This window comes from Struthio camelus, chromosome 2 (genome assembly GCF_040807025.1).
Source record: "Struthio camelus isolate bStrCam1 chromosome 2, bStrCam1.hap1, whole genome shotgun sequence".
Classification (NCBI taxonomy): domain Eukaryota; kingdom Metazoa; phylum Chordata; class Aves; order Struthioniformes; family Struthionidae; genus Struthio; species Struthio camelus.
In genome coordinates, this window is record NC_090943.1 from 52,562,229 (window position 1) to 52,576,225 (window position 13,997).

A 13,997-nucleotide genomic window follows, 5' to 3' on the forward strand; every position below is an offset into this window, starting at 1 on the left:
GAGACCTACTCCCCATTAAAAAAGTGTCTTCTAGCGAATAGTAACGTTTTTGGCATGCAACAGGACAGCGGGTACAAGCTTGAGCCTTGGGCTTCCCAGGAAATTTGTCTTTAAGCCTAGTCTGAGCGGCCTGAAACGTAAGCCTTTTCAAAACCCAGATACAGATTCCACATTTCACTCCAATCCGCAGTTTTACTTCAAATCTTTTTTTGTTGTTGTTGATTTTGGGGTTTTGTTTGTTTGTTTTGTTTTAAATCACCACCAATAGGCAAAGCTGGTCCTATGCATGATCTAGTTTGTGGCATCACAAAAGAAAGATAGCTCATTTGGATAACCATGCTCCTTCTCACAGAAGCCCAAAACAACAACATGGAGCTTGGCAGACAGGCAGTCAAAGCACTTAAACTGCAGCACACATCAAGCTGAAGGGAAGCGACCAGCCTAAACTGACTGAATGGCTTATCAGTGCTGCAAGGGGAAGCCCTGCACACTCCCCCTCCATCTCTTCTCTCAGCTAAACCTGTCCTCCCTCCCTCTGCTCTCCCCATACCAGCTCTGGCTGGAGTGAGCCAAGTTGGAAGAAAACAAACCCAGCAAAAAAACAGAGTTGAATCATCTCAGAGTGTCAGACCCCCACCTGCACCCCTCTTCTGAAAGGGAGGGATGGAGCCGTCGAGATAGCAGAAGGGGTAACCAGGGAAGTGCAAGATCTTGCCCTTTTTGTAACAAGCAGTTGGATTGGCCTAATCACCTTGCTCTACTTCACTTCCATTTCCTGCAGAGGACAATAAGTGTAGAAGTAACTTACACCAACACAAGAGCAAGAGGGTTTCCAGTAAGCTAGGGATGTTTCAGAGAACCATTCTAAGCATGTGCTAAGGACACTCACCATACCAATGACTTTCCGCAAGACAAAGTATTTTTCTGTGAGATCCCCTGCTTCACTCAGTGGAGCATCATAGTCATAACTAGTGGGCTGTGGCATATAGGGCATATTAGCACCTAAGGGAGGGAAAAAAAAGAAAATGTAAAGGAGTTGGGTTTTTTTTTTTTCCCAAAGGGATCAATTTTCAGAATTCTCTCCAATCACAGTCAGACTTCACTATTTTCAGATTCAGTGTAGGCCCTGGGATTTGGGATTCAGCACAGGGAAACTATTTCCTATGGAGGACATAGTCCTTCTAAGCTCTCACTGCTCCATTACATAGTCTTCAGAAATATTCTAAAGAGAAACAGATTTATCCATGTTTCAACTGTTTTACAGAATTGAGTGAAGCAAAGGCCAGACTTGTGCTTCATCCTTTGCAAAGGCCAATACTGTGCGGTTTTAGAACATGCTGGCAATAGACACAGAACAGCTAATGCAGTAGTCTCTTGCCGTTTGAAAGAACACACAGGTTTTTTTTGGTTGTTTGTTTTTTAAAAGAGGGACTAGTGCATTACTAACTAACTCATAGCAGCTCCACTGTATTATTAGAATCACTTGTATCATTTCTTACCGTTCCAATAGCCAAAGTTAGTCCCACCTATAAACATGTACCTGAAAAAAACAAAACAGAACACAATCCACTTAAATCAGGTTTTGCTGAGTACCAACACTTGGAATTGGAAAACAGAACAAAACAACCAACCTCTACTGAACACACACTTACAGGTTAACGTTAGCACCACGTGCCAGGATTTCAATAAGGGTTTTAGCTATTGTTTGCGCGGGCACAACAGAATGACGGTGCCCCCAGTGATCCAACCATCCAGTATAAAACTCAGAATTAACCTGAAAGGAGGAAGGGCAAAAGAGGAAGGGAAAAGACGAAGAGGGAACAAGATCAGAATGCAATGTGATTTAGGTTACTAACTCTAAGAGGAAAGGAAAAAAGGCACCTTGACTCATCTGAATTTTTAAACTACTATAAATACAGCAAGGTATATATGAAAAATCAGTCTTTTCCAGCAGATGATTGGTCAAAGAGATTGAAGGATTAGTTCAATAATTTGATATGGACACTTAAGGATTGGTTCAATAGTTCTATATGGATACTTTGAAAAGGACTGCTTAAGTACCAAAGAGCACAGATTTCCTTGGAACTTGTCAACCTGAATACGTTTCAGATACTTGGCAATAAAATAAATGACAGAACCAATAGATTACACGCAGGATAACATATGTAAACTAGATGTAGTGAAAAATAAGTCACTCAAACACTCTAAAACTGTGTTTTAAATAATTTCATAGCAGAGAGAATCTTGTACTCTCAAGGGGCCTTCTCCCTTTGTCAAAATGGCTTCCAATAATCTCACATCCCATTATCATTTGTGCAGAAACTCTGGGGTAGCTAAAAAACAGGAAGCAACTTTTAACCTACCCTTTTAATTTTTGCTTTTAACTTCCACCCACACACATACCTCACTAACTCATCTAATCATACTTACTGTTTCCACTGCTTTGTAAACATTTGTCTTAGCTAGGAAAAAAATACTGAAACAAAAAAATGAATTTCTTCCTAGACTAAAGGAACATTTGCAGAACAGCAGTCAGTGTGGCATAGACAAACAAATGCAGAAGCTCCTCAGTTCAGCTTTTCTGAATGATTTGGAAACGATGTCCCCCTAAACCTGTCCCTAAGAAACTGTCCAACGCACTGTTGTCAACCCCTCTATTATTAATCACTGTAAGATTAGGTGTGATACAGGAAATTTAAATAAAAAGACATACCAAAGGGCCTGTAGGTTCACTGCCTCTTTGAGCTAAGAATGCTGCTGTGACATTGCCACCTATAAACAGATAAAAGCAAAACTGAACTGCAACATCCATGACTTTTTTCAGTCCTTCACTTTACTGAAAGAGGTGTCTACATCCATTCCAAGACCTAGCAAAATCCAGGTAAGCAACTTGCTTCAGAAAATGCAGGTGTAGATCAATACCTCAGATTTTAGTGTTTGAGCTGCAGAACCTTTTTAAAAAAATACCAGCTTTTAAACAAATCCTAAGTTTACATTCTCCAAAAATCAAGCTCTTCCTGGGAATGACATCCTGGCTCCACGAAGTCTGAGATGTGTCAGAATTACTACACACACATGGAAAGTATAGGCCTGCAGTTCTGGTGTCAGGACTATAAGGAAGAACAGATGCCAAGCAACCTGTAAATAGGAGTTTCACTTCTGATCACTTCAAGTGGTTCCAGCCATAGGGACTGGAAATAATAACTACTCGATGAATGATATACAGAACGGAGTTCACAGTTTCAATCTACTAATAAAAAAACACTCCTACAAAGCACAGTACTTTGACGGTAGAGAGAAAGGAGGCCAAAAGTCAAAAACCTATGGAAAAATAACCATCTTGAAGTATGTTTCTTGTGCCTTAAGCCTATTTTGCCAAGCCCACGCAGCACAAATATTCACAGCATTGACTCTCCTCTTCTATCAAATAGGCACTTTCTGAGAATGCTATCCATTACTTAGCCATTCTTCAGGCCTCTATTCCTGCAAATTATGGTGGTGTACACATTTTTAATGATGGTCTTCAGCAGTATTTTTTCCCCAGTAACCATCAGTTTAAAGAAATAAACTAGGAGGGCTGATTTCTGGAATAGGCAGAGGTCATTTAAAAAGAACAAAAACAAAAAACAAAACCAAGAAATGATTACGAGTCTGTAACTGGGTATTTGTGGGTAATTCTTTTAGGTTTAATAATATGTCAAATAGACATAAATGACTATTAACCATTTAAACAAAGCAGTCAAGGAGATCATTTGTCCTACCACCAACATGCACACATTTTTTTTTTTTTTTTTTGGTAACAAACAGTTGTTTCCAACCTGGGGCAAAGTCCACTGTTGCATAAAGACCCTGAAGAGCGCCACATCTCAAGTACAACTTGCTTGCACCATCAGTTGTGAACAGCACTACCTCATCCCCAAGATGCTGGCGGAAGAGCTTCTGAAGGGAACGCAGATAGTCATAGTCACAAGCGAAGTAGCTTCCATACTCATTCTCTACCTGCACAGTAAAAATAATTCAAATAAGCAGCAGCCAATTTGGATCTGCATCTGATACCAAAAATGGGAAGCCTAAATCTAGGCTTCCTTTTCCTTTGATGGCAACCCTGACAAAGCCATTTTAACTCCAGACTTGAGGAATAACAGGAGAAGACAATACTTCTAGGCCCTTATTCTGCTCACCTATACCTTACAGTGGAGCAATCACTGACTGGAGGTAACTCACTTTCCTACAAAATCACCTTTCAGCTTGACATAAAAATCTCTACCCTTATCTACTCAAAAACAGTAATCAAAATATGGTCTCTATTCAAAATGAAGAACTATGGCCCAGTTCCCAGTAAACCAATAAAAAGACAGTCCAGGTTGCAACATGATCAAAACTGTGATGGGACAGTCCAGGTTGCAACATGATCAAAACTGTGATGGAACTGGACTTCCAGAACAGAGACCTATGAGGAAATAAGGGTCAGCAGAGGGGCTTACAGGAACAAAGCCCCGCCAAAGACTTAAAGGACTGGATAACCTCGAGAGGTGTACTTCCTGCCCCTTTCCCAAGGAGCCAACTCTCAGCTGCAGATGCAATGCCAAACGTTTCTTACGGTGACTTCTGACAATCCTGTTCTAAATATCCTGTTTCTTCAAAGGGATAGTTTAGCGCAGCGCTTTTACTCAATACAGATAATGCATTGTTCGAGAACAGTGATCTTGCCTGATTTTTAAGAAGGGTCTCTCATCCTGTGAAAGGCAGGGAATTTCAATTAATTAGCATGAAACTTTGCTTACTGTCAAATATTAAGTATGAAAATGGAACAATAAGCACTGCACTTCTGGAAGGAGTTCAAGAGAGAAACTACCCACTATGCAGGCACAGTATCATATCCGGAAAAATTCACAACTCAAGTTACATACTAAGAACTAACAAGCCAAAACCTTGATGCTATACTTGTTACAAGTTTTAGGCTTACTTCATATTGCATTTGTTTCTATCCACAGGTATCCTTATTCCCCTTTTTCCTGTGAGAGGGTTTCAGATGACGTTAATGTGTTTTTGCTCTATATGAGAGCTGGCATAAGACTCAGACCTAAGAAGTCCTACGAGTTTGTTTTCTTGCTTTCTACACTAGTAGGAAACAACCTGCATGGAGTAGACAAGTGCGCTCTAAATTCTGGAGATGGCATTCAGCTCTTTCAGATGAAGGATCTCATCAGAATCCTTTAGCTACCAGAAACAAGGACCATCTGTGCGCATCACTACCCGACACAAGAAGTGTCAGCAAGGCCAATATAAGCATTCATGCTGCTTGGGCTCCTTTGATTTTCAGCAATTTACCTGCACCATGATGACTGGACCTCCATTTTGATAGAGGTGAGGCTTCATCTTCGGCAAAAGCACGCTCATCCACTTCCCTACAGCTGCCAGGTAATCTGTGATACGCAAAGTGAAAACTGAACAGCTCACAACTTTTCTGCTTTATACTTTTGATTTTTTTTTTAAATTATATATGGGTAGTTTTTACCTAGTTTTCTAACTACATAAAGTACATAAGAACAGCATTTAATGAACTGACATGCTCTTACATTTGTTCATAATTGTCAGCTTTCAATACATGGGTGGAATCATTAAAAAAATAAAACATTCAAACACTGATGAACTTAGAAAATCACCAGAAATACTTTAAAATGTCTCACATAAGTTGTCCTAATGCATTTCAATGGGAAAACAAATTGTAATATTGCTGTCTGCACTATTTTTTTTGAATAGATAATTTATCTAATGACCAGCAGAACTTAAGACAGATACTATATAGATTTATATTTTTGTCCCCTAATACCCTCTTCAATAACCACGTTAATCTCCCATCTCACCTGTCCGTGCCATGCTCATGGCCAGGTAACACAATAGCGCTGTAACTATTTCTGGAATTGCATGCACAGTGACCAGCCAAGAAAGACTCCCACAATGAGTGGCCATTTGGCTGTTGATAAACAGAATATCTCAGAGCTGAGATTCCGAGACTGTCAGGAGCTTCCAGCTACCTGCCTTTTTCTCAATGGCAACAATAACTTAGCTCTCTTGGCAGCAATTTTCATGAAACTTGTCAGTATCTTTCAAACTTGTACTAATTTTGAAATTTGGTCGAAATCGGTTGCTGCTTTAGAAATTATTAAGAAAAGGCCTGGGAAGCCGGGAACAAGAAGAGATAGGTGGCATAAATTGCTCCACTCCCTCCCTCCTTTTTTAAAATAAGGCAACTTAAGTCATTTCCTTAGAAAACCAACTGCTAAAAAATTCACTAGCTCTAGGAAGAGCACCCACAACAACCTGAAGGACTCAGCCCTACAATTCTTTAATCGCAGAAGCTGCATGATTTTGTACCCTACTTTGTTCTTTCAATATACTTGTTCAATGCATACATCTTAGGAGCACTGACGTTTTTACTCACAAGATAACTTAAACTGAGATATGAACTACCTGAACGTAGCCTCAAACATCAAGTCCTCCTGCTGTTAAAATATACTTTTGCTAGTCCTCTTGATGCCCTTACCTGGATCAGAAGACCTGAGAACAATAGATTCCTTCTCCAGTAGCCATGCAGGCAAACCTCCCTGGGAAAAGAAAGGAAACCACTTCGGTGACCATTTATTTCAAATGAAGAACAATTTAGCCAGTTATCAAAAAATATATTGAGACTATACTTAAGAAAGGTTAGTAATAATTCCCAATGAAAAACAAACACTAGGCAAGCTTGCGCTGCAAAAAATCACTTGGGGGTGCTTAACCAAGAGTCTTTTCCATCGAAACACCAAGGATATTTTTCTACTTTAGGAAGAAGTTAGTTGCATTAGATTTAGCCTAGAAATGAGATAGCTTTTACAAAAAGCTGTACCATGTCCCATTCTGCACAGATGTAAGGTCCAGCTCTCAGGATCACCAGCAAGCCAGTTTCATTAGCAAGCTGCAGGAAATACTCTAAATCTCTGTCACCAGAGAAATCATATATGCCTGGCTGGGGTTCATGATAGTTCCATGGCACATACCTATAAAGAGAGAAAAATCGCCTTCCATTAGGAAACTCAGACTAAACCAGAACTCCAAACAACAAGTATTTGCACTGCACTCCCAGGGATATGTAAAGCTGAACTTGCATTCAGATTAGTAAAATACAAGAATAATTCTGGCACATTTCATCTGTGATGTACTTCCTATGGCAGAAGGTGTTAACATTAATACTAAAATAACAGTTAGTGCTTTGGGTTATGTCTATGGGAGTCCGTATAAATCCAGGAACATGTTTTGCTGCTGCCATTTTAAAATCACGATGGCTATTCCAAAATCTAAGTAGCTGAGTTCTGATGCTGGCAAGTCAGCTGCCAGTGGTGTAGTGGTGGGAAGTTTGTGAAGAGATGAACACTGAAAACCACCCACACAAGAAGCGGTCAAGAACTAGCTTCCCAGAGACAGCAAACAACCTCTGAGAACGGACCGCCCAGCTTGCACAGGGCACACCAAATGGGCTGACACGTCCGTGCTGCTGCCACTGCAAAGATGTTATAAATGTCTAAGCCTCAGAAGATTCTGCATCTAGGTCCTGAACATCTTCCCTGACCAGAAGCAAAACAGGTTCTGGGAAGCATCATGGGAAGCATGGTAGCATGGCTGAGGTAGGCTAAGGTGCCCAGAAGCCTGGACAAACTAGAGCCTCGTTTCAACCAAGTAATGGAACTGTCAGACAAACAGAACTACTTGAGAAAACCCCTCTCCCCTACCTCCAGGGCTTTGGAAACCACAATCTGACTACAGAATATCTCATAGATGATATAAATTACCTTTGGTTGCAAGATAAGAGACATGTTATTTACAAAATACTATGTGCTGTTTTACAGCTTATAGCCCTTGCACAACAACCACGAGAGTTTTGGCTTTGGGATAATACTAAGTAGCAGTCATAGCATAGATAGATGTTAAAATTACAAATCGGTATAGCCTGAGTAAGGATTCAAGAGAAAGGGAGAACTTATTTTTCATGCATTTACTTTTTTGCACGTTTGTGCCCCTAAGAGGACTGCTGCCAGCTGCCACTGTTTCAGAGTGTAAATTCAATACAAATTTTTAAAACCAAAACTGTGACTAGTCAACCAAAGAGCCTCTCAGACAACATTTTTGTTTTTATGTTCAAGAGTTAGTTTTGTAAAAACTACCCAAGAAGGTGAAAAAGGTGTAAAAAAAAAAAAAAAAAACTGCTTTCAAGAGGCAAGAAAAACAGGAACCTTTACATGAGCACAGTACTGAAATGGCCACTGTCAAAAATATATGTACACAAACATCAAATAAAAGAATGATAAACCTTCAGCAACTTTAATCATTAGCTAATATTCTTTCCTCACAAATGTCCAAACTTTAAACTCTTTTTTTGAAAGGACAGAGTTTAAAATTTGTATGGCAAGAGGGAGTTTAAACAATGCACTCAGAAGTCAAAATGCAGATTTCCCCTCTGCGTACCACGTATCTTTATCAGCCTGTTCTAATTGTTCTAAAAGAGTGAGTGTACTGAAGTACTTTGGAAACAAAATAAACACGCATTTAATGACGTTATGAGGCACATATAGGTCCATTCGACATTCATTTAGTTTTCCCTACTTTGCCTCGATTTCAATCGGTGCAGCAAGCTGATTGCTAACACTTAAGGTCATAGCTGATAAATATTTTAGAACAAAACAAATGACCAGCCTATCTCAAAGAAACAGAGTAGCATGAAGCAAATAAAAAAATGCACCTGCTACTCCCAAACTTGCAAGAGCACAAGTACAAACAACTATATGAAGGCTTTGGATTTTATTGTAATTAGCACATCACCGAAGCAATTAACTGTTTTCGCTTTCTAAATTAAGTCACTTCTTATTGAAACAGTAGTTTGAGGCAATAGCTGCAGAAACAGTAGCACCTAGCTTTCAACACATTAAACCTGTTTTGTGCTTGCTTTCCCTGTTCCATCTACCATTAGGTAGATCCAGGTAATCACTGTGAATGGTTTTACTTTGCTCTGAGCCATAATACCTATGTTATTTGCAAAACTGTTACCTAGTTGTATACACGTGACTGAAGACCGTTTCGTTCTACAAAGAGCGCAAGAGCGAGCGTGGGCGCGAAAGTGAGAGAGCGCGAGAGCGCGCGCACAAAAGAGCGAGAAATTCCAGAGAATTACATGCCAGACAGTCGAACTCCAAACCTAGGAAAGATGATTGAAAAGCTACTGAACAATCAACATGTGAAAATGTCAGTGAGATGATAAAAACCACCACCTGGGTTTGTCAACAGGAGATAGACCTAATTCCATTCTTTCACAGAAAACTAGCCTAAAAGATTAAGGAAAAGTAAAAGAGATGACGTCTCTGGACTTCGCAAGGCTTTTGGTACTCTCCTGAGCGGCATTCCCATAAGCAGACAAGAAAAATAAAGGCTAGTTGGTATAACCAAAACAAAGAACAAAAAATTAATCACAGAATACCAACCCACAATTTGCAAGGAAAGCAATGGGATATTTCAAGAAGTAACCCAAGAGTCTACAGTATATTCAGAGTTCTCACTGATGGTCTGGGTGATGTAATACACAGCACATTTAGCAAAGGGAGACTAGAGAACACACAGTTAAATGCTCTTAATTAACGAACATCACGGTCTACTATCAGCGGACATCAAATCAAGAGCTAGCACTTTGTACTTGTCTCTCGCAAAGCAAAAAGCAAAGGCAAAAATTTAAAATGAGAAAGAAGTCGTATGGCACTGGTATTTATAGAAGGAAAGGGTCTGCAGGTTTTACGGAAAAGCACCATCTGACTATGAATCACCAACCTGACACTACAATAAGAGACAAATCTCCTTCTGGAATGAGTTAGCAGGCATGTTTACGTAGCAACTCTTTCACTGCACCTGTTTGAGCTAAATAAAGACGACTAGGGATGAACATCATAATACTTTCTCACCATCTAAAAGACTGCTACAGAGTAACAGCAATTGCTTAAGCTGCTTTCTCTTTACGCTACACAAGTATTTACTGCTGGTAAGTAAAGCATAGGTTAACATAAGAAAAGCATTCTAACTTTAATTTAACTGCACCTTCGAACCTGTTATAGATGAAAACATGGGTTCATTGAGGAGTTTTTAGGAACTCATCCTACTAACAAGTCCCAAGGTCTAAATATGTCCGAGATGGGGACAAAAGGGCCTCTCAAGCTCCCTTACACTCTAGTTTGAAGGAGACAGAAAAATTCTTTCAGAAATAACTTAAATTTATGTCCCCCACCTCCTACAGGCCAGAAAAATATCAAATTTCAGTGGAGAAGAAGGGAAGAAAACGAAGAGAAACATTTATGTGAAATGCCTTCTTACGGAACGATCCATTAAATAACAGCGTTTGAAACACTGGCCTAAAAATTATCAGAAATATACTTTAATCCTTCAGTACTTCCTATAGCTAGTAAAGACTTCAAGTTATTTAATAAGTAAAGACTAAGTTATTTAATTTCAACATTACTAGTATCAACAAAATATAATTCTTATAAAATTCCTGTATACCAGTGTACAAATTCATAGTCAATTCCTAACGCTGTATCGCTTTAGGCACAATATAATGAATTTATAAAGGAATGCCATATTCCTTTTTCAAAGGTTTTCTCTGGAAATACGGCATTTCTTCTGCATTTGAATAATTACATCTGCTCTCCATTTACATACAATTTCTAAGCTTTATATTATAACCTTCATTTTGTTTAAAAGTCACAGTTTTCCCATCCTATTTTAGAGATATGTCAACAGGCAAAAAAGCAAAAGCACAACCAACCAACCGACACCCCCCCAAAACAGTATAGCTACCTTAGTGCCCAGGATAATTCTCTCTGTAATACTAGGGCTTTTTCCATGTTGTGTAAAATTAAATAACTTGTATTCATTTGATAAATATATACAGCAGCATTTTATATATGCTAATTAAACTACACAATTATGAGTGTTTAAAAATTAAATTCTGTTTATTTCTTTATGAATAGATATTCTAAACAGCGTATCTTTCTTAGAGGGGGTTTCTACCGCTTTAGTTCTCCACCCATTAGTCAATAAATACAGTAAAACAAATAAAATGCCTAAATATTTTTTCTGCAACTTTCTATGAGCGTGTAACATAACTGCTGATTCAAAGCTTCTGTCAATTTCTACAGTCCTGTAAATATTTAGCCCCATCTAGTGGTTAATTGTTTGCCTTTTCCATGCAAAAAAAAACAACCGTCAGTCCTGCACAGATGTTTTTCATAGTATTTATTTGTACTTGACAGACCACAGCTGAGGAACTGAAAACGAGGACAACCGCAGTTGTGTGACCAGATGCCTCTATGTGCTACCTGTGGAGGTAGGGAAGGGAGCTCCTAGGCATACGCCGTCATCTCCTGGAACCTCACACCAAGCACAGTACCAAATTTCAGTCTGCTCTTTGGAAGGTTTAGCCCTTTGTATTTTAAACTTTAACATAAGCTCAAGCTTCCCGTCACGTGTTTTTCATATTCTGTTATTGCTTAAGGTGTTTCCAGGTAGAGACTGCTACAGACACATACTGGCTTCTCCCATTTAAGGATCCCACATCAGCTGCCGACTCAATTCTTAGCTGAATGATGCATCGAGGCATAGCTAGTCTTTTGGGAATGAGGCTGCAGAGTGTAAGAAGGAAGGCAGGTCTGATCAGTTCTGACCAAGAGGTATTCACAAGGACAACCCTGTAATGAAAAGTTCCTGTTTCCTCTGCCACGCTGAGCCCCACTGGGAGCACCTTGATAAGAACCAGGACAGCTCCCATACGGTAAGCTGCAGCGAGAACCTTTCCTGTCTTTTGGAAACAGCCCCGAGCAGCAAAAGTGGCAATCTTCAAAGGTGCCCCCAACGCTGGGAGTCCTATAGCCACCCTCTGCCAGAAGGTCTGACAGTGTTGTTGCTCATCCCCCAACAACTTCACATAACGAACAACTTCACATAACGGGAATCTCAGTTCCTTGCTAATAGTTTCATTGATGCAGGAAATCCTAGGCAGAAGAGAGGAGAGCAAAAAAAAACACAACCAAACAATAACATAGTCCCATTCCCATTCTACCAAAAAGCACACAGAATAGCACAGTTATTTTGGGTAAAATGAAAAATTATTGCTTCATCTCAATAATCAAGAGCAGTAATGCCTGATTATCCGCATACTTTAAAGAAACAAGGTATCTAGAGAGAGAGATCTGTATCGAATGGAAAGATGCACATATTCGATTCTTGTAGAAAATGCAAGGCACTGCAGTACCTTCTGCTTACAAGATACAAATTTAGCAGCTATCTATCCCAATACTGGAAGAGATCCAAAGATAAGCAATGGCAGAGGAGAACGCTGAAGAACCCCAGGGAGCTTTACAAAGAGAAAAGGAGGTTGAGGAAAAACCTGTTCTCTGTCCTCTCCGATCCAGCAACACCTAAGGCTGCAGCAGCAAATCACATAACCTTAAGGCAACACTCGCTAGCTCTAGCTTCCCTTCTGTACATAAACACAACCAGCTCACCTCTTTTAAGACCAACAGAGACTAATCAACATCAGCAACACAAGGTAACCTCTACTCCTTCCTGCTTAGCAAAAGGACACTAATGCAGAACAGTAAAGCATAAGAATAAGAGGTAGCAATATGCAAAAGAAAAGGAAAAAAAGTGAGCAAATACATGAGGTGGAAGAAGGGGAAGCAATGAATTATAAAAGGAGGAAAAAGAAAGCAATGAGTAAGCAGGGGGTGGGGAAGCCTCTGCAGCAATTTTGCCATTAAATAACAGTGACAGGAGGGGAATGGAAAAAAAGCAGACCACCAGTAACGCAGGAATGAAATTAACAGACAAATTCGAAAAACAGGGAGGAGACCACGTGAAAAAGCTGGAAATGAACAGAAGGCACTAAAGATATGTGTGTGTGTTTTGGGGTGAGAGGAAGGAATATAAATCCGAGACATAAGGGAAGTATGAGGCACTACAGATCACAGGGAAGTCAGGGACAGTGTTGGGATCCAGACCGATCTTCAAGACAGACACCAAGACCACCTAATTTTCAGGTCTGTTTGAGATTTCTTTTGCTTAAGTAAAAATTAACTCCATGAGCACCTCTCAGCAATTTTTTTCTGACAGTCCTCAGCAAGTGTGTTGCTTAATCCCTTTGTTCTCATGTAAGCACATTCTAGCTTTTCCTCACTTGGTTCATGAGAAAACCAAAACAAGATGAACAAACAAAAGGCCACTACACCATCACAACACAGAGAAGAGTTTCAAGACATATACTCACGCACACACGCACAGACCCCAGATCTGAGAAACCAAAATTTGAAAAAAAGCATCTTCGTTTTGCTTCCCTGTCATCTTTTCTTCACATACTAACTCTTATTAAACACATCCAAGCGTACCAAGTAACCCTGTGACATGCAGGTCAAGCAAAATACAGGCTCCAAGGGAGCAGAAGCAGAGATTATGACAGTCTCACTAAACAAACTGTCCCAGACTGCAGGATTATCTGTCCGCTGCAGCCCCAGAACCAACGCTGTCTGACAGGCCATAAAGCAAGAAGAGGCTGTTTCAAAGCGAAGCTCTAAGCCCTGCAACAATTTGGGAAAGACAAAGTCATCTGTGGCAACTGCAACCATTACTTGAAAAGACTGTGCCTATTCATCCGTCCGCAACTCCTCTTCCTTCGTAAGGGAAACTCTGGCAAAAATAACAGAGCAGGCTGCGTTCTTTTATCTGCGTCTCACCTATTGCAGCAAGGACACGAACAGGTAGGAAGGACAAGAAAGATCACACAACTTCCACACGCCCTTTCCTATATCACCTCCCTGCAATTAAAAGCTGCTTACACTGTCTTAAAACAACAATAACAACCTACTTCCCCACCATTTCCCTAAATTTAAATAATCTTGGTATAGCTTTAAATATTACTGCAGGTTTTG

General features: G+C 39.9%; 1 protein-coding gene across 1 annotated transcript in view; it reads right to left on the reverse strand.

The window, feature by feature from the left end:
* GLB1 (galactosidase beta 1) overlaps positions 1-13,997 on the reverse strand; it is a 48,674-nt gene that overhangs the window by 21,604 nt on the left and 13,073 nt on the right. Inside the window, exons 3-10 of the mRNA XM_068935718.1 lie at positions 6,890-7,040; positions 6,548-6,608; positions 5,332-5,426; positions 3,819-3,999; positions 2,714-2,772; positions 1,653-1,774; positions 1,500-1,540; positions 890-1,002 (exon numbers count right to left, since the gene is read on the reverse strand). Coding sequence (XP_068791819.1) covers positions 890-1,002; positions 1,500-1,540; positions 1,653-1,774; positions 2,714-2,772; positions 3,819-3,999; positions 5,332-5,426; positions 6,548-6,608; positions 6,890-7,040 — 823 coding nt within the window. The remainder of the gene's footprint in view (positions 1-889; positions 1,003-1,499; positions 1,541-1,652; positions 1,775-2,713; positions 2,773-3,818; positions 4,000-5,331; positions 5,427-6,547; positions 6,609-6,889; positions 7,041-13,997) is intronic.